This window comes from Triturus cristatus, chromosome 1_1, assembly GCF_964204655.1.
Source record: "Triturus cristatus chromosome 1_1, aTriCri1.1, whole genome shotgun sequence".
In the NCBI taxonomy this organism is placed as follows: domain Eukaryota; kingdom Metazoa; phylum Chordata; class Amphibia; order Caudata; family Salamandridae; genus Triturus; species Triturus cristatus.
The window spans coordinates 408,039,107-408,066,413 of NC_140579.1; the positions used below are offsets into that span (position 1 = coordinate 408,039,107).

The 27,307-nt window shown below is 45.5% G+C and overlaps 1 protein-coding gene across 1 annotated transcript in view; it reads right to left on the minus strand.

The window, feature by feature from the left end:
- Nucleotides 1-27,307, minus strand: part of LOC146870329 (collagen alpha-1(XV) chain-like) — a gene marked incomplete at its 5' end in the record, with an annotated part of 130,277 nt that overhangs the window by 97,006 nt on the left and 5,964 nt on the right. Inside the window, 2 exons of the mRNA XM_085642705.1 lie at nt 17,424-17,504; nt 22,882-22,926. Coding sequence (XP_085498831.1) covers nt 17,424-17,504; nt 22,882-22,926 — 126 coding nt within the window. The remainder of the gene's footprint in view (nt 1-17,423; nt 17,505-22,881; nt 22,927-27,307) is intronic.

Sequence of the window (27,307 nt, forward strand, 5' to 3'; positions counted from 1 at the left end):
ATGGGGCTTTGTGAATATTGAAAAGTAGTAAAGTTAGACTTTTGGTCTAAATTTACCTTCGTGAATACTAAAAAGTAGTAAAGTTAGACTTTTTGTTTAAGTTTACCTTTGTGAATCGGGTTCTATTTTAATGAGGACTTAAACACAATCACCTTCATGTACTATCTCTGTGGGGACTTAAACATCGCTATAATAACACACTATCTTTGTGGGGACTTAAACTACACTGTAATAACACACTATCTTTGTGGGGACTTGAACATTACTATAATAACACACCATCTCTGTGGGGACTTGAACATCACTATAATAACACACCATCTCTGTGGGGACTTGAGCATTCCTATAATTACACATAACCTCTATGTGGACTTGAACATCATTAGCTTCACACTCTATAATGGGATTTAAGCTTTGAATGTACACACTATTTCTATAGAGACTTAAACACAATGATCTTCACCCACTATCTCTGTGGGGACTTGAACATCTATTTTGGCAAAAATGTTAGCAGATAATCAAGCTCTGGGTTCCACTTGACCATATTCCTTAGTTCCATATGTTAATTTCTTTATGTGTTAGTTCCCTTATCTCCTAAGATTTTAAGCACTGATAAATAGGTTAAATACAGCTTTAAGGGTCTTTCTTTAAGTGTGATATGATATTTTCTGGCACATTAACATCATCTGTCCATAATGTATACCCCTAGTATATATGCAGCAATTCATATATGAATAGATTATAATGTTGTTTGTGTATATTGTTGATAAAATAAACATTTAGCCATGTGCCTTCAACTGTATTCATTCACAAATAGTGTTACGGACTAGGTCCCCACAAGGATGGTAGCACGTGTTCAAGTCCCCACAAGTATGGTGCTGTGCGCACGATTAAATAACAATATATTTGCAAATTTGAAGCAGGATCCTGTATCAAGAATTTTTTCTTAACATTTTTCTGTTATTAGAGTATTTTAAAAACATTGGGAAAGGTTAGTCCCCACAAGGCAGGTATTCACACATAGTCCCCACAAGGATGGTAACACGTGTAGGTGTGTGTGTGTGTGTGTGTGTGTGTGGTTGTGTGTGTGTGTGGTTGTGGTTGTGTGTGTGGTTGTGTGTGGTTGTGTGTGTGGTTGGGTACTGCCAGGGAAGCTGACTCAGCCTGGGCTGACACACACGACGGGGGGGGCTGATGCCCTTTGAGCCCTATGGGCATTGGGTGCCTGACTACCCTCGTGTCAGCGCTCAGCAACGAGCCCATATGTGGGCCGCACCAGTGCTTACTTTGTTAAAAAGTAAGTGCCAGGGCCTGATGCCTTCACACCAGCTGGCACTACCCACAGTTCCTGCTACCACTGCTGAGGAATGCAAGTGTCAACTTTACTTATCACACCAAACCAGTGGGAAATTTTAGACAATTTCAGGACAGCGGGAAGACCTGGAATTGCTAGTTCTGTATCCCTGTGGTGTAATCTTATAAGTGCTGGCATTGAAAAATAAGTGCAGGCGATTGAGCTTGCTAGAGCCAAGACTCAAAGGGAAGGAAAAACAGTAAACTTGGAAAATAAATTCATAAAGCATGTCTCATATGTAAGAAAAGGGGGGACACTCAGGGGCACATCAGATTTGGAGTGCACCACCTGTGCCTTTTTAAAAATGCAGCACGAATTTGGAATCCAACGCCTCCTGCGCGGGGACCACAGGCAAAAGAAGTGGCTGAAAGAACCTATTGTGGCCTCACCTGTGGGAGGGTGCCACGTCGTATAATGAAACTCTTATGGAAATATTCAATACAATGCTTACATCCCAGATAAGTCTCTCCTGTTCTGCGCCATATAGTTGACAACTAACTTTAGATGTTCAGGTCTTTCCTTGGAGCTTTGACCTTCATGCAGTGAGTGAGCAGTGAGCTGGCCCTTGGAAGCCCTTCTACTGGCTACTCCTGGCATGGACGGTTTATTAGAGCTCTCAAGCGCTTAGATGCCACGCAATATCAGGGTAACTTTTGAAAGGGCAGTAGGTGTGTACTGCTCATGCCTAATGGAAAGCTATTTACTGGCCCATCTAAACAGTCACTTCCAATAGTAGTGAAACGTCACTCCTACCCTGCAATATGGTGCAGTTCTGTCACTGATACATAACTTTCATAGTTAGCTTCATTTTATTAAATGTTTAGGGCGCCTTCTCCAGTGTCATATCGAATTATACAATGCATAAAACTTTGAAGCAACAGCATTGACCTTTAAGATGGAAAGAAAGAAGAGAGATTGGTCCTTTAGGAGGGAACAGAGTGAGTAAAGAGGCTGAGGGCTGGTGCCTTCATGAGGAGAAGTAAAGCAGCAGCTTTAGTGCCCCCCGACCTCCCTAGTGTCGGCACCAAGTCACAGGAAATGGACATGAAAATGATTTTACGTTGGTGAATAGGGAGCGCTCCAGCTGGAAAATTCTAATTTACCTGGCGCTCTGAAATTACTCCTACCATTCCTGCTTGGGGGCAAGCACAGAAAAAGAAGAAAGTGAGACTTGGCAATAGGTGGACAGCGCGAGACAGGAGAGGCAAGGTGGCGCTGGCACATGGAATGGAGATTACGGCCAAGAGTAAAAGCCGCCAAAACTGTAGACAAGTCAAAGCTCAAGAGCACCGCCGCATTTAAATGTGGTGCAGAGGATCCAAGAGAGAAGCAAGAGTGGGCGAGGGGGCCAGCGACAAGGAGAAGGAGAAAGGAGTAGCAGGAGGTAAACAGATAAGAATGTCAACAAAACAATAGAACTAGACCTAAGTGTGGCTAGAGAATGAGCAGTGAGTATAAGAATGACGTGACTGTGATATATATGCATTTAATGTCGATCCACACTCAGACACTGACTGCATCCTCATAACAAGATGTAGATGGGTCTCATGGAGGAGCCGGGGCTTTAGGTCTGTTGGTGGGGGGAGGGGGGGAGGAGGGGGGTGGAGAAACATACACGAGGGTGACAAAGCAAGATTAAGCAACAACGGGGTGGGTGGGTGGGGGATTGAGATAATGCCAGTGCCCGGGTTAAAGTGAAAGCAGGCGTCCATGTGCTGCCTGCAGTAAGAACAAGCATTGGCCGCGCGAGAACAAGCATCGCGGCACTGGTGCTTTACTTTGAACATTAAAAGAAAAGCCCGGGTGCCGCGATTATAGCAAAAGTAAAGAAATAGATGTTTTTTTCTATTTGACTTTTGCGAAAGTGAAAGTGATCACGGTTCTAATGACCCGTGAAAGACTGCTGGCAGCCGGCTGCGCGCGTGAACGCAAGCGCTAGGGCAGCCAGCAGCACTTTGAAAACTCATCTACAAAATGTCTCTCTGACAGGGCATGCGCGCCGACTCAGCGAGACCTAAAAATGACTCCATAGCTTGCAACGCCCTTTCGTTTTGATTAATGTTCTCTTTTTCTTGTGCTGCCACCTCGTCCCTCTGCTCAGATCCGAGGGAGTACTTAAAGCTGTCACCGAGCCACATGGACCTAGAAAAGCCTGTGTTCAAATGCGTAGTCACACGCGCTTTCGTCAATTCAGGCCAGACTACAACTGCAGAAAGTAATGGTGCTTAGCCGAGGACGAGGTGCGGGAATCCTGTTTACCACAGAGCTCGGCCTGCGCTAACTCGGGGAGGCCTGGCCTTTGGACAGTTTACATCAGATGGGCTACTAGGGTTGTAGAAAAGACATCAGACACCTCAGGCACTGTGTAGTGTAACTGGCTCTGCACCAGCTCTACCTGCCTTCAGAGGGAGCAATGTTTGAAAACCCCTCGCCCTCTGCTCAGTTCTGGCTGCACTGACGGACAACGGGCTGTAATGCTCCTAAATGCAGGGTGTGATTTATGATAAGCAAGTTCCTTGGAGGAGTCGGGCAAGCACCGACTCTTAAAAAGTAGCAGGTGTCAATGTGTAAGGCTCGTTATATATACACACATTTGGGTTTTTATGGAGCACTTTGCGCTGAACTTCTATGGTCTGTAAATTCTGTAAATAACCGGTTGTACTGTTATCCAATGCTATAATTCTCAGCTTTATCAACTGTGTTTAATTAATACCACTGACTGCGATGATATTTTGCTAGCTGATGCGGGCTGTGAATCGGGCAGTACTTCCTCGCTGCATGTTTACGGAGCCTGTTGCCCGGGCAGCACTAAACCTCTGCCCTGGGGAGAGGTTGTGCACACACCTGTAATGTTGCTGCATATTGGTGAATGTGCCACGTCTATAAATGTGCTCGTAGTTTGACATTGTATTACCTGTTTGTGAAATATAAACTTTACAATTTATTTATGTCCCCTTCGTCATTAAAATATTGACATAACTTGCCCATAACAAGCAAATAAAGTGCCCAGTCTTTGCGACTCCAGTGCGCAAGTGTTAAGACATGATCTAGAGAGCTGCCTCTCCTAAGTTAACCTCTGAGGAGACCCCTCCAAAAGTGTGAGTCGGCCGCTGGGAGGCTTCCGCGCACAAAGCTCTACCCTAGAAATGTTGCCTGTTTGCAAATCATACATTGGTGGCGCCCCGTGTCACATTCTTTGTTGGCATCCACCATGACCTCCACTAATTCACTCACTGCGACCGGTGACCACAGATTTCATACCCGCGCAGGTTACACACGCATTTCCCCTTCAGGTGCATTAACAATGGTGACCCGAATTTTAAAGCAAAAAACAGGGACATTTCACAAAAATAGAGGATGGACTATAATTTTACGTCAAGCGAGAGCACAGAATGACAGTGCTCTTCAGCAGAGAACTACAAAATAGGCAGTAAGAACATACATAAGATGCAATTTTTAAACCCAGTAGCTTGCCTGTGAATTAAATTGCTTTCTTGGAACAACTGCTAACTATCCCTGCTTTGTAAAACATAAAAAAACACCTCCCCCTGTTTTTAGTCGACCCTCTCCAAAAACCGGGACATGAGCTAAATTTCTCGAAATCTGCCCGGACAGCTGGTGAAAAACTGGGACCGTCCTGGCAAATCTGGGACGCCTGGTCACCCTACCATTAACCCACTGAGCTCCATCTGGTCACAGAAGCGTTGAGCGGCAGGCCATGTCACGTGGTTTTAGGCCACTCCCTATTTACAGTGCTAAGTTAGCTTAATCACGTTAGCTGTTGGAAAACCATCTTGTTGCTTTCGCTGCCTTTGCACCCGACACTGTTGTTACATGTTATTACTTTGAGAAATGCAGACTCGCTCTTGTCTCAAGTGAATGTTATTAATACATCCTTAACAGTTGCTAGTGCCCTTGGTCTGTACATCGAGTAAAGAACTGTTCTAGGACACTAGACGGTGCCGGCTGATTATGTTCAGGGTGATCGTACCACTGTTTAGTCACAACATGCACGCAGCTGCAAATACCAGAAAGTCGAGGGCTTTAATAACACAGCGCAGCATATTGTTAGGGCATTCGATAGAAGAGCTGTTGCAGAGAACACTGAGCTGATCCTGTGATGTGATACACCTAAGCTGATCTATACGGTATGGGGTCCCCTATGCAAGCCTATGAGACCTTCTAATAGTCTAATAATATTTTATTAGTAACTAGAGAAAGGAGGGTGGTTATTTTCCACTGTCATTATAATATGATCGCTCCTTTTATATTCTATGGTATTGTAACAATGTTAATGGTAATGATCTTAACCATTTGTCTACTTATGTTAGCCAAAGTATTGTTTAACAGGACTCGAGGTTTATGAATAAATTCTTTAAACTTTACTGTGTCTTAGTTATTCTGTTGTGGACTGATATATATGTGCAAACGGGTATTTCGGGTTCCCACCATTCCTGAGAATAACTAAGTCGCTTGTTCTGGGTTGTCTATACATTGGGACCGCCGAGCTAAATCTCGGATAACGAATGTGACACTAAGCTAGTCGGATAAGGGGTTCTTAGTTCTGAGGGGAGTTTCTGGTACACCACAATTCTCTAAGGTTCTGGTTTCCTGCGCATAGTTCTGAGCATACGCAGAATCCCTACAACATGGCGCACCTAACGTTTGGTCTTAATATCTGAGATGCCTTAGTAGTGCTTTTTATTAGTCCACAACGCCCTCACTCTGGTTTCCGGATAACGGGAGTGACGGCTTAACCTACCTAGGTTTTAGGCTATAGGTTCTTTCAAGCTTGATAATAAAAAAGGTTATACTAATATAAGCCCAAGTGCTACTAAAGATCTCGTTGTATCTTTTATTTTAAGTCCTTATGGCGGTAGAAATTCCCGCTCATAGTAGGGTGTCTCTACGTGCTCATTTGAGGACGTACGGGGTACCCGATGACGGGCTGGCAGTGGTATTTGTCGTAAGTGCAAGTGCTACTTACCCTTATGAGTTGTTTTACTCTTGGGTTACCTTTGAGGCTGTGGAAGACGTTGATAAAACGTTCCGCAAATACACTGCAACTCAGGTGCCTCTACATTATACCCCATATATGGCATTAGAAATTCCTATTTCTACCTGGCAACACACTATTTGGTTTAATGGCGCCCTCCCCCACACGGTCACCCCGGCGAGACTGGGTCCTTTGTCTATTGAAGGAGCTACTTGGCCGGTGCTGGCCGGACATACACCTCATCCACGCTACCTGACGGTAGGAGTGGATAGCTTACGTGTACTGCACACGACCCTGATTACGGTCCATAGGGCGTTAGTGCAGTATGTGTCGCGCACTGTACAGGTGGGGGCACCTACAGTGGCGGGGCATGGGGCTGATCACCATCATGCGGTTGTGATCAGTCCTGTAATGGTAAACGCGGTTGTTGGCAAGCGCCCCCAGAATAAGGATGAGTATCCTTATTGGCTTGCAGAGAAATTCGATCAACTAGAAGCCGTGTTTCCTAACACTAGTCCTGTGGATAAACACAGGATACTCACTATTACTTTGCCAAAAGAACTAGTCCCAGACATTGTCGATTGTGACAATTGGGGCAAGGTCTTTGCAGCGACCTATTCGAAGTGCTTCGGCACTACGTCTATGTCGGTACTACCTTCCGTTATCAAAAAAGTCCAGGAGGACCATGGGGCGGAAGCAGCTATTGAGTTGGGAATGCGGCTTATCGACAGCTTCGATGTAGTATGTTCCATGATCATGGGAAATCTCAAAGGAGATGCCATGCAGTTTCAAGTGGGAAACATGATGGCGCTTATTGCGGATGAAGATAAGCCGAGGGAGTTTGCAAAAGTTATTGCAAAGGCCTATAGGATGGTTGGACGTAGTGCCCTAGGCGTGAAACCCGTCATCAAGATTCCTGATGTAGTACAGCATACTAAAGTGAATATTTGACCTTATGGGCACTGATCCATGGGCACTGCTCTGGTTTATATTAACAGGTCTCGTTTCTCTGCTAAACTTGAATAGAGTCTCCTGATATACTAACCATATGTGAGATTATTTTCTCTCGCAATTCTAACTTTGAATTGGTTTATCAATAAAATCTTCTTTCATGTGTATTTTTTCATAGGCATTATCCCTCACTTACTGAAGGTCTCTATATAACGTTTCCCGGACTGATGCAATTCTATGCAATAAATCTTTCTCTGGTAAGTGATATATGGCTAATAATATCTTTTCCTGATTTACATCGAGGATATGATCACGTATGTATTAGTAAGCAGGTCTTTACTCATCTTTATTTGACCTAGGTGTCTGACGGTCATTTAGGGTTTACATGCTTCTCTTCTCCCCTCTTTTCATCACAAAGGTTTTTTTCTTATATTCCATAAGTCCATCTTAAGGAGTTTGGTGCACATGTTTGTGAAGGAATTTTCCTGACACGAATGGTTAATAAGATGATATGCCTAATATGAGCTCATTTACAAAGGTCTGTTAGTATTCAAATATAGGATTATTATTATTCTAATTTTGAATGTTAGAAACCACAATCAAATAAATGTGATATAATGTCATGTTTTGTTTTGTCTTGTTCTTAGGCCCTCTTCCATTCAGTATGATCGAATTCCTTTTTATAAATAACGTATTTTTGATGTTCCAAATAAGATGAACTGATATTAATTTTGCATTATAAATTTACGTGTATAGAATGATTATATATCTTAAATGTATAAATATGTTGGTGTTTTCTTTTGAGAATTAAAGTGTATTTTGTATGTATTTTTCTATAGCCCTGAAGAAGTTTCCTTGTAGGAGACGAAACGCGTCGGCTATGGCTTTCTTTTGATAACAAGATTGTGATACTACATACCTGTGATATGATGTAATAAAGAGAAGACTGATTAAGAAAATCAAAGTGACTTCGTTGAAAATCCTTTAAATATCATGGACTCTTTTAAATAGTGCTGAACCTATTTTGCAGGTATATATGATATACTTTTGGCGGAAAAAGATTGGCCCCCGGCTTTCGTTCTAAACGCTCCAAGGGGGGAAGAAGTTATTCTTCCTTCTTTTGGACACGTAGTGCCCAAGGAGGAGTCTGAGAAGTTAGCCGAGGAGTGGGCGCGGGTGCTTGCACCTGCGTTGTATCGTAATCAGGTGGGGTGGGATAAAAGTTCTACCCTCCACGAATTTCCATTGCGGTCCGACCCCCAGCCACAACCCCAATACCCTATGCGGCGTGAGGCTCGGCCTCACGTCGCGGCTATCCTTGAACAATTGGAATATCAGGGTGTAATTGAAACGTGTGTGTCATCCATGAATAATCCTTTATTCACTGTAACGAAGCCTGACGGATCGTACCGCCTAGTTTTGGATTACCGGCACTTAAACTCACACTGCCGGATTTGTGCGGTGCAAAATACCCATAGTTCGGCTCTCGTTGATAGTCTTGTGAGAAAAAGGTTCAAAACCACACTCGACTTGTCCAATGGTTTTTATTGCCATAACATATCCCCTCATAGTTATGAGTGGACCGCTTTTACTTCGGGTGGTAAACAAAAAGTGTTCAAAAGGCTCCCAATGGGCTATAAAAATAGTCCTGGAGTATTTGCTGCTCGTGTGGTCTCTCTCTTAGAGATGGTAGACCCGGAGGCATACTCGTACGTTGATGACATAGACTTGACTGACGACGAGTTGCTTCCACACCTTGCTCGCGTGGACAACATAATTTGTATGTTTGTGGACTTTGGTTACAAGTTTAACTTTAAAAAGTCCCACATTGCCGAGTACACAGTTTTATTCTTGGGGTACGAACTCAACAATGAGGGCCGAGGCTTGGCTCCGCAGTTCCTTGAGAAATGCGCACTCCTTCGTATCCCTACGACACTGAAACAACTTCAATCGTTGCTGGGCTTTCTGAATTTCGGTCGTACCTACATTCCTGAATATGCCCAGCGTATCAAGACATTATATGCCTTGGTGCAACCTACTTTTACCAAATCTTGCTGGCTGCCAGAGCATTCGGCTGCATTGCACTCTTTGCAGTCTGACCTTCTTACTGCGATTTATTTACAAACTCGTGATAACCACAAAAACCTGGTCATTAGAATTGTGCCGGGTGCTGAGGGGTTCACGTACTTAACATACAATGAAGGCGACACTGTCCCCATTGCTTACAAATCTCATTTATATACTTCGGCTGAAATGCGTTTCTCCACTGTCGAAAAGGTTTTGACAGCTGTTCAGATGGCAATCCTGAAAGAACGAGCGCTATCACAGGGGAAGCGCATGATGGTGGTAACACCATTTCCTGCCCTAGAGGCAGTCACTAAAGCAAGTGTGCCGAATTCTAAAGCTTTGCATCCACGGTGGATACAATGGGCGACCTCCTTAGCCTCGCCTGATGTCGAATACATTTTTGACGCAGGACTTCAGACTCAGGAGAGTTTGGAGTATGAATTAGTTCATCCGGCTCCACTTACATTGCGCCCGTTGGAGGAGTTCCATTGTGTCATATACACTGACGGGTCCGCGCAACCCGCAACTGGATCAAGGCACGCTTATTCAGCGGCTTTCGCAATTGTTGTTGGTACATTCGTGAATGGTGAATTCGTTCAGGATGCGGTGCATACGCAGACTTTGGGTGATTGTACCGCACAATTGGCGGAGCTTAGAGCTCTGGTGCTTGCACTGGAGTTTGCTGATTATAAAGTCACAACTCTTATAGTGAGTGATTCTTACTATTGTGTACAATCATACAACGACAATCTGATGTTTTGGATTGCGAATGGATTTCGTGATTCAAAAGGTAGCACAATAAAGCATAAAGCGCTTTGGGCTAGGGTGTCTGAACTGAAATGCAGTCTACCCCTTGTGAGTGTTATTCACACTCTTGGTCACCAACGAGTTGGTGTCCATGCTGTCGGTAACAGTTTGGCTGACGAGGCAGCTAAAACAGCAGTGGCAACATACTTAGTAGCAGCAGTTACAAGATCCAAAAGTAAGATCGATGATGACATCTTGGCAGCTATTGCTGCTTCAGAGACTGGGGAAAACTTCCCTAGAGGTTTCCCTTCTCGATACCATTATCATTTAAGTCCTGATAACGTCCCGTTAGTGAGGATTAATGAAGTTGGGGATAGGGTTATTCCCAATTCGGACTGCAGACCTGCATTGGTACAAGCTGCGCACGAGGGTGTTGCGTCAGCGGATGCCGGAGTGTCCGCAACTGTGTCACTGTTGCAACAACGTTATTGGTGGTACGGTTTGTACAAACATACACGGACTTATGTCCTCAATTGTGGAATTTGCCAACAAATAAAGCCGTCTACGGTGGCACGTCCACCACAAACGCAGCTGCACATTTCTAATCAACCACTAGCGTGTGTTTATTTAGATCACTGCGGTCCTTTTTCCTCGGACACTGCGTACAAGTATATCTTGGTTGCAGTAGATTCGTGCACACGTTTTCTTTGGGTGTGGCCACACAGGAGTGCTGACGCCAGGACTGTCATCAAAGCATTGCGTGTCTTTATAGGGAGTTTTGCATGTGGCACCCTTCACTCTGATCAGGGCCCTGCGTTCGCCTCTAAGGCTTACAAAGAAGCTATGAGAAGTTTGGGGGTCCAAGTCAAATTTTCGTCTCCATATCGGCCTGAGGGCAATAGTGTTGTGGAACGAATGAACCGTGACCTAAAGCAATCATTGACGGCCCGGGTGTTAGGCACTGGCAAAAACTGGCTATCCCATTTGTATGACGTCCAACGTGCACTTAATAATCTCCCTAGAAGGTCTCTGGGTGGGAGGACCCCGTACATGATGCTCTTCGGAGTTCGAATGTTTGTTCCAGACCTTGAGGGTCTCGACATGGCGGCGGCAGCCGCGCCTTTTGACTTAGATGACCACTGTACTGTCTTACAGAATCTTCAAGAAACAAGAGACACTCTAGCAAAAGAGCACGTATCTTCTGCGACCGAGGCTGGATTGCAGATTCCCGTAGTCGGCTGGCTACCCCGAGTTGGTGATCTGGTCCGTGAGAAGGTGGAGAAGAAAAAGGAGTTTGGACCCTCTTATCGTGCACCAGTGCCGGTGCTTGGAGTTGAGGGTACCCGCACAATTGTTTTGCCTCCACTTCCTGGTCACAGAGACAACAGGTACATTTCGGTTGACAATGTCAAGCTACACAGGGTGGCCGATACTCCATAGTCTGACACCTTCAGTTTCTTGCCCTTCAATGATGCGCAGTGCTGTTGTGGTGCGACCATCTGACGTAGTACCTGAGGTTGCCATTGAAATGCAAGTACTTTCTGATTCTGCTGTTCCACCTGCGGATGGTGCTTTACCTGATGATGCTGAATATTCATATCCTACTGAGGACCCATTGCCCCTTTTGCATTCAACTGACATTGTCCAGTCTAATTATTCCTTTGGAACTGAATCATTGACTTCCACTGCCCCTTCCAAATTTTCGAAATTTTTTGCCTGGTTCAAGAGACAATTTTTGGTTCCCCCCTGGATTTACATCTGGCTGGTGCTCATTTGCATTTTTTTATTCATGTCCATTGGTTTTGTGGTAGTGTTTTTTAGGTTGATAAATGGACACTACCTGAATGAACGTGCTGCAATTAGATTGATTAATGGAACTTTGGCCCCACATTCATCGTCGCACATCATGTAGAGGGACCAGACATTTGTGAACATCACCGCCTGGCCTGTTCATGATGGAATAGCATGGGATACTGTTAAATTTCAAATTCATGGTCCCACGGAAGTGATAAATGTGCCATCTGTATATCGTGTTTCTATGGGTGATGTGGTTAAGCAAGACATTCGATCTGACGATTGGGATGTTAGAGTTATAGAGACACTGTTTTCTGATTTAAAATACTATGCCGCATTTGATGCTGAGGATTTGTATTTGAATAATGAAAACTATGCAGAACAGTTTTGTTATCAACATTATGGCACACATTTTCTTCATAGGGCCAACACATTTCGTAGTTTAGTCAATTTTACGCAGTGGGAACATTGCCCTGCCCCGAAGGTTGGTAATTCAAAAACATTGGTCGGAAAGTTTTTATATTTTCAGATTTCAGTGTATCCAATAATGCTTCTTTTTATTTTAAGCTTAAAGACGAACCTGTTTCAAAGGTGCGTTTGACCCACACAAAATTATTGTTTTCCAAGTCCTTTATGGACGATTTGGCAATTGGAGGGTATGACGTTTGGAAACATACTATTGATCTCAAGTCGGTCTGGGGAACTAAATCTTGGCAAGTACAAGGTACAGAAGCTTTACATCGTGCCTGCCTCATCCCAAACCACATGTTATTTTTAAATTCTACTATTTTTCAGACAACCTGTTTTGGATTGGCTATCTCTAAAAAATTAAATTCCCCCTCAATCCCCGATTTGAGAGCTTATCCTGGTTGGGAAAATCACACAGATCAGTCCCTTACTATGTTGCAGTCTTTAGTTTCTAATTCCACCTTCAATATTAGTGCATTAGACCCTGCAGGTTGGTTAATATGGCAAAAAAGTTCGGATACCTGTCAACGTAGATTTTTGGGGTTAATTCCCGGGTACATACAGGATAGAGTAGACCCACGTTTTCTGTCCTCACACACTGTCACTACTTACTCGGTAGGTAAATTGTGCCAGTCATGGTTGCAACATTCCACATTAGATTCTGTTAAACTTCACTTGTCACGTTTACATGAAAAAGTTGATTTGAATGATTTTGTTAAAGGTCCAGCATTGGGAAGATCCAAAAGATGGGTGTATGCTGTTTACAACGAAGTATGGAAGTTGTCCCAGATTGAGGCTGCCTCCAGACTCCGTGCTATTGACCAAGCCAATATGGAAAAAGTGTTGGCAGTAATAGATAATAGTATTAATACCTTATCTTCAAGAATATATACATTAGATAACATTGTTTCATCTGTTGTAGATATTGTCCAAGACGATGTGTCGGTTTTATATCATGGTCAAAATCAATTGCGATCGATTATGCAATTTGCTTGGACTTTGCAGACGTTAAAGGCGGGGAAAGTACCATGGGATTACATGAATATTTCGTCTTTATTCCGCCCATTTAATCTGTCGGCAAAACAACAATTCATGTCTATGAAAGATGCAACATATTCGCTACTGCATATAGAAAAATTAGAACCTTTGCCTTTTTCTGTTGCTGAATTAGATTATGCAGTGTGGCTCGTACATGGAATGGTAACTTTACCAATTTCTATGTATAAGTTTAGTTCGTGCATGAAACATTATGCCTTAGGCAGATTTGAAAAACTTGGTTCTGCCTTCTTGCATGAAGTCTGGTCTCTCCCGTTTACATATCGTTGTGAGAGAGACGGCAAAGAAGTTTATTTGAAGGGTGAGGAGTGTACGTTTGCTCCGGATCATTCTGTAGTATGTAGACATATCCAATTACATGGATCGTGTAATATGAATGCCCCTAAATTAGCTTGCGTTCTGAAAGGCATTCCTGTGCCAGTTATAACGCCGTCATTTACGCTGCTTGCTAATGGTAGTTATCTGCTTCTAAATAGTGAGGCTTGCTGTGGGATGTTAGCAGGAATTCCCTATATTGTTTCAGTTTCACGAAGAGTAGTTTGCTGTAATAACGTGCTGTTCCCACCCCCGCAAGGCTGACTGGATATATCCATCTGGCCGACGATTCCAACCTTGAAAGCAGAGTTCAATAGGATGAGCAGAATAAGGGCTCTTTTGTCTCAAAAGGAGGTTGCGTTGACTTCATCACGAGAAACATTTCTCCTTCAAGTTGCGAACACTCGCACGGAAGTTCAAGCGCTTTTGAATACTGACCTCCCCCTACATTTTGGCACACTAATACATACTATCTTCAATGCTTCTTCTACGACTGGTCTGGTGCACTTTTTTAAAATTGTAGGCTCTGGCCTTGTGACGTCTTTCCAGTCTATCTTTGGTGTAATACCAGCTATTTTTCATTCTATTTTTTCTGGGGTCTTCGGAGGGTTTCCTCTGATACTCGCATTAATTGCTGGCATACTCCTGTTGGTCTGCGCACTACGCTATGGCTGCACGACTTGCGCTTCTCGACCACGGATCCAGCATGTTCCATCTGCGTAGCCGGATGTGGGAATCTTATGGAACTCTGCCACTGGCTACCTTGAGTGTCGCTTATGGATTATCCTTCCGATTCCCGTTTTTCACTTGTGTACAACCTGTCTTTCACTGTCTCGAATGTCCGTTCCAATGGGCTCTGGATATGTGTCTGTCAAACTTGGTGTCACCTGACCTGGATTTTGATCGACTGATGTATCCCTTAGTGGTTCATGAGTTTGACTGTTCTGGAGTCGGGTTTATGGCCTTGGGTGCGGCGCATGGAGTCCTCGGATTATGGGATATCGAGAAAGCAGCAGTTGATTTCCTGGCACGAAGTTACATCGAGATGCCTGCTTCTTGCCCACGTGGAGTGCTTGATGCTCATTTCCCTGTGGAACACGTGTGTTCTTTTTCTTTGCTGAACTGGATGTCCGACAATTTTGCGGATGACTCAAATGATTTTCTACTGGAAGCCGCAGCGGCGTATGCTGCTTATACTTTCCTTCATTGACTGCCTGATGGCGAGTCGAATAAAGTTTTTTTATTTTTTGGCTATCTTTTCACAAACGATCGTTGGCTTCTATGGACGATAGATTGTGTTTTAACATTTTTTTTTCTCTTCCTCTCATTTTTCTGAACTCTCATTTCAAGCTCTTTAGTCTGCATCATTGTTCTTGAACTCTGCGTTCTGTAAAAATATTCGCCCCTGGTTATACTGTGGTTCGATCAAAGGGGGATGTCACGTGGTTTTAGGCCACTCCCTATTTACAGTGCTAAGTTAGCTTAATCACGTTAGCTGTTGGAAAACCATCTTGTTGCTTTCGCTGCCTTTGCACCCGACACTGTTGTTACATGTTATTACTTTGAGAAATGCAGACTCGCTCTTGTCTCAAGTGAATGTTATTAATACATCCTTAACAGTTGCTAGTGCCCTTGGTCTGTACATCGAGTAAAGAACTGTTCTAGGACACTAGACGGTGCCGGCTGATTATGTTCAGGGTGATCGTACCACTGTTTAGTCACAACATGCACGCAGCTGCAAATACCAGAAAGTCGAGGGCTTTAATAACACAGCGCAGCATATTGTTAGGGCATTCGATAGAAGAGCTGTTGCAGAGAACACTGAGCTGATCCTGTGATGTGATACACCTAAGCTGATCTATACGGTATGGGGTCCCCTATGCAAGCCTATGAGACCTTCTAATAGTCTAATAATATTTTATTAGTAACTAGAGAAAGGAGGGTGGTTATTTTTCACTGTCATTATAATATGATCGCTCCTTTTATATTCTATGGTATTGTAACAATGTTAATGGTAATGATCTTAACCATTTGTCTACTTATGTTAGCCAAAGTATTGTTTAACAGGACTCGAGGTTTATGAATAAATTCTTTAAACTTTACTGTGTCTTAGTTATTCTGTTGTGGACTGATATGTATGTGCAAACGGGTATTTCGGGTTCCCACCATTCCTGAGAATAACTAAGTCGCTTGTTTTGGGTTGTCTATACATTGGGACCGCCGAGCTAAATCTCGGATAACGAATGTGACACTAAGCTAGTCGGATAAGGGGTTCTTAGTTCTGAGGGGAGTTTCTGGTACACCACAATTCTCTAAGGTTCTGGTTTCCTGCGCATAGTTCTGAGCATACGCAGAATCCCTACAACAGCCATGAACACCGCACTGAGTGGACTATTCCCATGAGCTACCTTACTGATAGAAGACGCAGGCCACATGGCCTCCCTGTCTCTGTGATCAGTGCGTTAATCCACTGAGCTGCTTTCTAATATTTCAATGTGTGAGCTTCAGGGAGAGCTCTTACTCATAGAAAACCTGCAACAGGCAGATAATGGTTTCATTAACAGGCTCATTTACCAAGTGAGCGACTATCTTACCGGCAGCACGTGCATTGCAAGAAAGCTTGTTTTAAGGATTTACTTCGTACATTTCTGTTTAGCTCCTAGGATCATTGAAGAAAACGTATGAAGTAGAATAAATGTTCTTTCTGCTGAAATATTATGGCTACAGGTCACATCGGAATAAATATATTACACCTCTGGGAATTGGAAGTTACTGAGCTATCGACCTCATGCCCAGGAGGAGAAATCCTTAAGCCTCCTTCAAACAGCGGTAGTAGCCTGCACAGCTCCCAGTGAGGCATTGCAGCAGTAGCGCAAGCTTCAATAACCCTCACAGAAGAGGGCTAGCACAGAAGTGAACTACACAAACACCTCACATTTTCATGTGCTCATCTCTACTTTTAATATTCTTCGGTCAGAAAGCTCCCTTGCATTGCACCTTTTTCACCAGTACAGGATCCCCTAAACTTTTCTCCTTGAAGTCCTCAGTCTTTCACAATATAATACCCGGTTAACACTATTGGTGGTGGAGCACAGCAATAGCTCACATGAGGCACCAAGAGGCCTCATATGCCAGTTCACAGCATTCTGAATTCCAACAAGCAAGCAGTGGTGAGCACTGTAACTTGCTTGAGGGCAGTCTGAAGCTGGCACTGGTGGGCAGAGATGAGCTGGCTCTCATGGGCAGTGTGTGAAGGTGGCATTCCCAAAAAAAACAACACCCAGCAATTTCTTAAATGATAAATAATTCAATCGTATTGCTTTATTAACCTTCCTGCTTCCTCAAGTGTGCTTGAAAATGCATCATTTGTCCACTCTTTTTTCAAAATGTTCCCCCCGTAGTGCAGTACAACAATAATTTTACACCTCACCACTTTCAAATGTCACCAGCCGCCACTGTAAACAGATCTCTCTGACCACAGCACTAAACAGACCTATGACAGATCGACGTATCCCATGCCTTCCTTTTTCTCACTAGAGCTAGCTGTTTATACTGTCTATAGCCCATGATCAGAGAAAGGGCGCCATGACCTTTGTCCTCGAATAGACTCACAGGCTCTCATATCTGTCGCGCAGGTTGGCGAAAACAAGCAACTGTGTAAATGGAAAGTCTTACATTTAGATATACGACTCCAGGAGGGCCGGGAGGGCCAGGGGGCCCCGGGGGCCCTGGATATCCCATTAGAAGAGGCAGACCCTGAAATACAAAATGAAAACACTCGATTAGCTGATGCCTCATAAGACGCACAATTGCAACTGAATTTTAAGTTTTTGAATCTGATTCAAGTTAATCAGCCAATAGAAGAAAAGAGGAACCTGACCTGACAATGAAAGAAAAGCAGTTCATGGCATATAGAGAAAAACATTAAATGGGTTCCTATTATTAGGTAATAAAAGGAAGCAAATTCTGTCATCTAGCAAATAGAAAAAAAGGGTATTTCTGACATCCAGCCAATAGAAAGAAAGCAATTTCCCACAATCCGTTAATACATTAGGGCGCTAATTACGATGTTGGCGGACTTAAATACGTCCAATACCGTCTCGGTCCTGGGACCGACCGACCTCCTTGAGCCCGTCGGAAGCCATCCGGAATGAGCGGCTCAATCAATCAATCAATCAAAGCCATTTATAGAGCGCACTACTCACCCGGAGGGTCTCAAGGCGCTTGGGGGGGGGGGGGTGGGTGCCGCTACTGCTCGAACAGCCAGGTCTTGAGCTTCTTCCTGAAGGAGAGGTGGTCTTGGGTCAGGCGCAGGTCGGTCGGGAGGGAGTTCCAGGACTTGGCGGCCAGGTAGGAGAAGGACCTTCCTCCTGTTGTCGCTCTTCGGATGCGGGGGACGGCGGCGAGGGCGTGGCTGGTTGATCGGAGATGGCGTTTGGGAGCGTAGAAGTTGAGGCGGTTGTTGAGGTAGCTCGGGCCTTGGTCGTGTAGGGCTTTGTGTGCGTGGGTGAGGAGACGGAAGGTGATTCTCTTGTTGACGGGGAGCCAGTGCAGGTCTCTCAGATGTCCGGAGATGTGGCTGCTTCGGGGGATGTCGAGGATGAGTCTGGCTGAGGCGTTCTGTATCCGCTGGGAGTCTCTTCTGGAGCTTGGCGGTGGTTCCGGCGTACAGGGCGTTGCTGTAGTCCAGTCGGCTGGTGACAAGGGCCTGGGTGACCGTCTTCCTGGTCTCGGTGGGGATCCACCGGAAGATCTTCCGTAGCATGCGCAGGATGTTGAAGCAGGACGAGGAGACGGCGTTGACTTGTCTGGTCATGGAGAGGGAGGAGTCCAGGATGAAGCCCAGGTTTCGTGCGTGGTCTGTCGGTTTGGGTGCGGTGCCCAGGGCGGGGGGCCACCAGGAGTCGTCCCAGGCGGAGGGCGAGGAGCCCAGGATGAGGACTTCCGTCTTGTCTGAGTTCAGTTTCAGGCGGCTGGTCATCATCCACTCGGCTACGTCTTTCATCCCTTCGTGGAGGTTGGCTCTGGCGGCGGCGGGGTCGTTGGTCAGGGAGAGGATCAGCTGGGTGTCGTCTGCGTAGGAGATGATGTTGAGGTTGTGTTGGCGTGCGATGGCTGCAAGGGGGCTCAAGCAGACGTTGAAGAGGGTGGGGCTCAGTGATGATCCTTGGGGGACGCCGCAGATGACTTTGGTGGCCTCTGACTTGTACGGTGGTAGGCGGACTCTCTGTGTCCTTCCGTCGAGGAAGGAGATGATCCATTCCAGTGCCTTCTCCTGGATTCCGACGTTGCTGAGGCGCTGCACTAGGGTGCGGTGGCAGACAGTGTCGAATGCCACGGAGAGGTCTAGGAGGATGAGGGCCGCTGTTTCTCCGTTGTCCAGCAGGGCTCGGATGTCATCGGTGGCAGCGATGAGGGCGGTTTCGGTGCTGTGGTTGGCTCGGAAGCCAGACTGTGAGGGGTCGAGGGATCCATTCGTCTCGAGGAAGGCGGCCAGCTGCTTGTTGACGGTCTTCTCGATGGTTAGTTTCCGATCGCCAGCATTGTAATGCTACGGTCAGAAAGTAAACGGAGCGTCCAATTACAATGCAGCCCGGAAGGCTCTGACCATTCAGGGCCGTTTCTAGGTGTTTTGCCGCCCTAGGCGAGAATTGAAAAATGCCGCCCCCTCCCTTTTACTACCATCACTCTCTCCCCCTGTCATCCAGGCTAGAAGAATTAATGCATTAGATATTCCCAAACTCATGTTTTTCGTCGCCCTCCCCATTTGCCGCCCTAGGCGGCCGCCTAGTCTTGCCTAATAGTAGAAACGGCCCTGTGACCATTGGACGCAGCCTTTCCGGGCCTCATCGTAATCGGCCCCTAGAAGTCTTTCCTGTCATTCAAATTGTGTCCTGGAGAGCACTCTGACTTCATAGACCACCCCAATTGAATTTCTGCCCCCTCCTGTTCGTGACTAGGAGAGGACTACACTTCCAATAATGCAACTGGAAATAACTGCCAACCCTGGCCAGGATTAACATATCACTACCACTAGGGGTGCAGATAGAGAATTCTAGCATGTACCCCTGGAGCACAGATTCCATGAAGACATCCCAACCCCGCACAGCTGCTTGTGTGACAGCCCGACCCCATCCACCCCCTTCAATGACATCACCCCTCAGAGCTGGACAGCTCTTCCTTCCACACTGTATGCAGCTCCTTTCAGCTACTAACCCTGGAAGTACCTGTATGAAGGTGAATATCTGACTATGGTTACCCCCAACTTTTTGCCTAGTGTCTAGCTGGTTTTTCGACTTAGTTGGCCTGAGATCCTGCCATTCAGGGTCTCAGGCTGTCTGCTCTCTCTTTGAAATGGACTCCATGTACCCTAGGTACACACCCAATTGGTAAGGATCACCTTATTGGACCCTGTACAGTGTACCCTAGGTACCCAGGGCATAGGTGTACCCTAGGCCTCCCAGGGGCTGCAGCATGTATTATGCCACCCCTGGCCTGGCCTTCCAATCAGACACAACTGGCTGATCACTCAGCTGGGGCAAGGTTGTGTAATCACCCCTTGCTTAGGTGTAGTATTCCTATACCTACCTTATATATAGACACATGTGTACCCATCAGCCACTCCTATGGCAGGCCTTAACAATCCTGGAGGCAGAGTGCTTGGTAACATGTGAGATGGTGCTCTAGCATGAGCTGAGCCTGCCTGCAGCTTTCGGAACCATGTCCTTATAGCTGTTCTATGATATGGCCTACCATATACTCTTAAAGTACCTTATAATCTTAAACGGTTATGGTAACTATGGTTTGGCTTTATCAAAACATGTCGTGTAAGGTGTCTAACACTTTGGAATAATACCCCCATACCATTTCTGGCGATGAGGATATTATTCCTCCCTTCTAGAGGGAAAAGACATGTTGAAACCTACTTACCCGGTTAAAGTTAACCAGAGGCCCAGCATCACAAAATGGATGCTGCTGCCACAGACACAAGTCTGACCTCCTGCTGCTGGGAGTCCTTCCAGCGAGGGAGACTTGGACGATAGGTTTCCTGCCTTGGGAGGTGCGAGCACCACCCCAGACAGGACTTAGTGTATTGGGGCAGGGAGGGATGAAAGAAACTAGACACTGCCTGGGGCACACAAGGTGTCCCATGCATAGTCCAGTTCAAACCGGCGCTGGGGCACTCCAGCCCCAGCTCTGGCGCGAAGCTGGACAAAGGAAAGGGGGTGTAACCACTCCCCTTCCTGGTCCCACCCATAGGAGGGACCTTGCAGGTAGCCCAGCCCACTAGCCCAGGATATCAGTAGGTAGCTGAGCCCTGCAAATTAGATTATCCTGAATCTGCAACTTGAACAGAAACTCTGGACCTTCGACATTCGACCTCAGGAAGAAGACTGAAGAATCTCCCTTGTGGCCAAGGAGTGACCAACCCGGGCAACCAGGGACCATCCAGCGACCGCTGCTTGCTTTGCGACTGATCCTACGAGGGACGATTGCAGAGACTGACCAGCGCCGAGACTTCCAGACACCTCTGAACCAGATCCACCTCTACAGCAAAGCTGAGACCCGTGGAGGCGACGAGGGACGTGGGACCAGCGACTTGGGAAAACTGGCTAGTAACTGACTAGCGCAACTTCTGAGGCTTCCTCGAGGCTGTGCTTGGGGAATTGAGAAGCCCCCATCCCGAGCACCATCTGCAAAGAAGATCAGCTCCCCACACTTCACGTGTTCTGCGTGGGGCCCTTCTGCACCTGAGTTGCTCGACGTTTTGTCCGGTTGCTGGCCCGTTGGCTAGTGACCTCTGCGACGACGAACCTTTGATTTCACCTTGCTGGTCCGGCTCCTCCAGACTGGCACTCGCTCCTCTGTGAAAGAGAAGCACCCCAGACCTTCCTGGTCTGCACCAGAAGCAAGTCCTCCATTCTGCGTGGGTTCCGCTTGCCAAGGCTTGTTGGGTCCTAACTCGACATAGACGCCGCCGACAGCAAGAGCCTTCATGGGAAAGCTCACCTCCTGGTCCTGGTCGTCCTCGACGTCTCCTGGTACCCGTGGCTGCTGCGACAAGCTTCACCTCTTCACCTGCATCTGCACGACATCGCCTGGTTCCTTCCGGGTTCCTTCCCGGCTCCTGGCTGGTGACCTAGACTCTGTCCCTTCTGCTTGCAGGTATCCTTCCTTCTTGATTCCATCCTTGGGATCCACCGGACACTCTTCACTGACTGCCTGTCAGCAACTTTCCTTCAGGCATCCATAGGAGTCAACAACGAAACCCGACGCAAGTTCACACCTATGCACCCGCAGCCCGTGGGCTAGGTAACTTGAGTACTCCGGTGCTCACAAGGGTATTGACTATCCTAGGGTCTAGTTTCCAAGTCTCAAACTCCTAGCTATCCCAGAAGTGTCCTAAAACTGTAAATTTCTAATAACAACTATTTCTATTGACTTTTACGCATTTCGCGTGAGTGTTTCCACTCTGCACCTGAATCCCGTGGGCCTCCCACTGCCTAACCTTTGGTAGTATAGTGTAGCCCCAGCGATTCCCTAGGCCTATCCTGTGTTCGTGACAGTGCTTCTTATACCACTTACTTAGTATATGGTTTGCGTGGCCCCTAGGGCCTAACTGTATTACTTACCTGTGTGACTTAATGTATGCTTAAATAAGACTGTGTTGTACTTACCTCGAATCTCATAAAGAGTACTGAGGGTATTTTGACTAGAATAAATACATTCTATTTTTATATATATCTGTTGTGGTGTCCTTTCATTTGGTATTCAAGGGATTACAAATGGTATAACAGCTGGCTTCACATGCCATACAGAGTTTAGCCTAAGACTGCTCTTGTCCATGCTACCACTAGGATAGCTGGTCTATAAGGTTGACTTTACAACCAATCACCATAAGGGTTGTTTGGACTGATACAAGGTGTACACAAGAATTCGTGACATCATATATCAGGCCAACTTCTCACAGTACCCTGTGTGACTAGAAGTGCAGCCCCCTCTGCCACCCCACATACAGTTGCAAAACGTTTGTCTCTGCAGCTAAGAGGTGCCAATGGCAGTGAGAGGATAGAGTGAAAGTAAGGTGGGGAGCTGTATGACTAAGGACTGAGTTCAGGATGCTGGCCCTTACCTGAGCAGCAATGGCGCCATATAATTCCACATCCGGGCTGTCAACCTTGAGCCGTGAAAAAGAAAACCAAACAATTAATGGAGGTAAGCAGCAGCCAATTCTATGTATGAACATAAATGGTAAAGCTCTGAGAAAGGCAGTGACCTGCAAGGCAGCTCTCCATTTAATAGTGAGAGGCAGCGCTGGTCATATCATTTGGGATACCAAGACATTTGCCTGGGGTGGCAGGAGATAGAAGTGGCAAACTCATTTCACCTAAGCAGGGCCACTGGAATTATGTGATTTTGAGGCTGCGGCATTTTTTTCGCATATTTATGGATTTGCTGCATTTGCCACATAATCCATCACATGCTGTATATTCTGCAGATTATAAGAGAAACGTTATTTTTCTTGCTCATACAGATCAAAAGTTACTATGAATGTGGCAACACTTGTTGCTCCGCATTGGAAGGTCCTTCCCAAAGGTAAATTGGTCAACATTCTGCTGCCTACTGCAGTATTTTGGTGTGAACTGGAGCTAATAGGTTGAAGCAGACAGTGGTAACGTACAAAAAATGACAAAAAATAATTTAGTAATGATATAAATATAGCATGCTATGCTGCATAATTTGCCTTTTCTTGTTATATAAATTAGTCAGCGCTGCTGCATAATTGGGTCCACCCCACTGCATAATTCCAGTGGCTCCGTATCTAAGGAAACCATTTAATCTAAACTTGATAGCTTTATTACTATGGGGTCTGTTGATCAAAGAGCACGTAAAAGGGAACAACACAGTATATGTCTCAATTTTAGCCTTTAGCATGATGTCACTGAGTAGTGAAATTGTGTGGTGTACACTTTTTCAAAAAGCTAGTTGTTTGTTGCGGCATATTTCTTTTTTAACACACGTCCTTATTTATGAAAAGTGTCGCATAGCTGGGGGGAACAGCGAAGCAACACCTTTCAGTGCGCCCTCCCTGTGACACCATGGATGCACCGTATTTACAGTATGGTGTTCCATGTTGCAAGGATTTACAGACACGTCAGTAATCCTGATGTATCTGTAGGCGCATGAATGGCATATTGTTAGAATGTGACTGAAAACAGCAATGTGTCATTTCACATGGGCAAAGCCCCATGCGTAAGCCACTGCGTCACCCCTTATGCCCGATTCAAGCAGGTGTAAGGATTTGACGCACTGATGCTGTAAAAGTGGCACAGTAAAATCTTATAGATTTCACGGTGCCATTTTTTATTTTTTTATTCTTTATTGAAAGTTTTAGCCAAAAACAATACAGCAAATATAGAAGTACAAAAGGATAACACCGTCATCTGAAAAATTGACCCCCCTCCCCCACCCCAAAGAACCTTAACACCCACCCACCCTGGCTGGTCCTTGTCTATAATGAGAAAACTGCAGCAAATGAAGGTAAAAGAACAGAAAAAAGATCTGTTCTTCCACTGGCATAGGAAAGAAAAAATAACATAAGAAAAACAATGTCCCACTTAACAGTAGAGCCAAACACCCTAAAGCACGGGCTCAAAAAATGTGTCACCCATTGCCTCCATCATGACTATCATCAGACCATCTAATCAGAGGGACCTGCTCTTGCTCTCTGCCCCTTTCTTGCATATACTGCAGTCTCTAGCCTGTATACTGCCAGAAATCTCCCTAGCCATTGTTGACCCATAGGTAGAACAGAATCGAGCCAACGAGTGGCTAAACAGAGTCTAAATACTATCATTACAATAAAGAGAAAGGTCTGAACTCAAGCCGGTAGCTGAGGGCTACTCACTCCCAGTACAATCAGCTGGGGTGTCAACTCTATTCGCTGCTCCAGATGGGATTTTAAAATAGTACCAACCTCCCTTTTAATTATGCCCAACTCGGGGCAGGAAGCGAACATATGAACGATGTCTGCTGCTGGATAGCCGGAGCGTGGAAATGTTGATCCCGCAACTCCTCCCCATTTGGAAATCTTCTCAGGTGTTATATAATGATTAAACCAGGTTTTAAAACATTGCAGCTGGAGGTTGGCAGCAATACATGAGGTTTGGGCCATATAAAGTGAATCTTCCACTTCCCACACTCCAATCAATAGCCACTCATGTCAGCGGTCACAATGTTTGGGTAAATCATCCATCATCGTCGCATTCAATGTTTTACAGATCCCTCCAAGTGTACCTGCCCCTTTAAGCAAAATCACCACCAGCGTCACCCGGGCAAAGCCACTACTACCTCCCCGTTTTCTCGCTAAGAAATGTCTTATCTGGAGATATAAAAAAATTGTTTGTTGTCGACCCCAAAGGTTTCCTTAACCTCTTCTGTGCCCATGACGAGATAGTCTCGTCATGGAGCACGGTTGCGCTGTGCCCATGACGAGACTATCTCGTCATGAACCCCACCCACTAATGCAACGCCCGGCACAGGAGGGGGAAAGGGCGTGGCACTGAAGGGGTTAATCATGTCAAAGAAAATCACAGCCGTCTCATCTATGACCTCCCCAACCATCATAACACCCTTCTTCTGACAGTTTTTCATATATTCGTCATTAAAGATGCTAGGGAACGACTTGTTGCCATACAATGGGGTATAAGCATTAATGAGACCCAAACCAAGCCTTGTTCGAACTGAAGTCCATATTTTAAAAGCACACATCAGCGTCTTAAACTTCACCCTTTTGTAATAATTAAAATTCATATAGTGCAGAAGACAGCCCCTGGCCTTTGACCCCAGTAATAAATCATAAATTGAGGCATCATGTACTTGATCCAGTTCAGCCCTAATTAGACTTCCTATTTTAGTTAATATAGCAGCCCAGTGGTATAGCTGAAGGTTGGGGACCGCCCAGCCGCCTCTATCTCTAGTTAGCGTTAAAACTTTTAGCGCCCTCCTAGGGCGACAATTGGCCCAAAGAAATTTAGTGAACAACTGATTCATAGTTTTAAACCAAGTGATGCTGATAGCCAACGACATTGCCCTAAAGAAGTACAACATTTTCGGCAGAAACACCATCTTTATAACATTACATCTCCCAACCAATGTTAACTTGAGATTGTCTATACGGTCAAAATCTGCTTTACATTTTTGGAGTAACGGATCTAAATTTGTTTCAACGATTTTAGACACGTCCGCCATTATTTTAACCCCAAGGTATGTTGCTTCCGTACGACCCTAGGGTCATTAATCTGAAGTCCCTTGCCAACAACGACCAGGGTTTTGTTGGAATTTAGTTGATATCCCAAAATTTGTCCAAAAATCTGTGCCTCTGTTTTCATTTTCAAATAATGCACGGAGTGGGTCAGGGGTCATAATAGCCAGGTCTTCTGCATATGCCAGGATCTTAGTGCTCCCCCCATTGCTATGTATTGCTAAAATCAGTTTATTATCAACAATTTTCCTGACCTAAGGGTCAATGTACGAGGCAAATAATAGGGGTGAGCAAGGGCACCCCTGACGAGTCCCTCTACTAATTGACACAGGGCCTGACAATTCCCCCATAATCGCGACTCAGGCGACCAGGTTACTATACATTATTGAAATAGCATTAATGAAGCCTGTACCTATCCCTCTACTCTTAAGAGTTGCCCACAGGAATGGCCAGGAGACCCTATCAAAGGCTTTTTCGGCGTCTAGCAGGATTAGCCCAATAGGGTCTCCCGTAATCCCCGCAGCATCAAAGAGAGCAATCACCCTTTGAACATGATCAATAGTGCTCTTTCTGGGAACAACCCCATTTTGGGTGGGTGAAATCAATTTCTTAACCACAGCCGCTAGCTGATTTGCCAGAATCTTGGCATAGACCTTTACGTCATTATTAATTAACGTTATAGGTCAGTAAGACCCCAGCTCCTTAACCGATTTCCCTTTTTTGGGAAAGACCACAATGTTGGCCGAGCCCCAAGAGTCGGGTGCTCACCGACCAGACTGGGCTTCTAGAAAAACCTCAACCATTAATTCTAGTAGGAAGGGAGCAAGTTTTTTTATAGAATTCCCCCGGAACAGAATTAGTGTCAGCCGCCGTCACATTAGCCAGGGAGCTGATAACACCCGCAACTTCGTTGGCCGTAATGGGTACCTCCAGCGCCTCTCTTTCTTTCCTAATTAGTTTCCTCCCTGGGAGTTCTGCTAGATAATCCTGAATTTCCTTCACACTTCCCGTGGTTTCTTCAGTGTAAAGCTGTTGATAGAATCACTGGAAGGCAGCCCGTATATCAAAAGCCTCTAAAACTAACCCAACTTGAGGATCATGATTCGCGAGAATTCCCCCCTGTGTCGCCCGTTGTCTAGTACGTTCTGCAAGAAGTGTCCCACTCTCTCACTGCATTCGTACATTTTGGATCACCAGGCTGCATTTTTCCCTGCCGCTTTGTTTTAACGAGACTTGTAAAATTTTTGATTTAGCTAATTCTGCCCGTGTTTGTGCCTGCCCCACATCCCCCCAC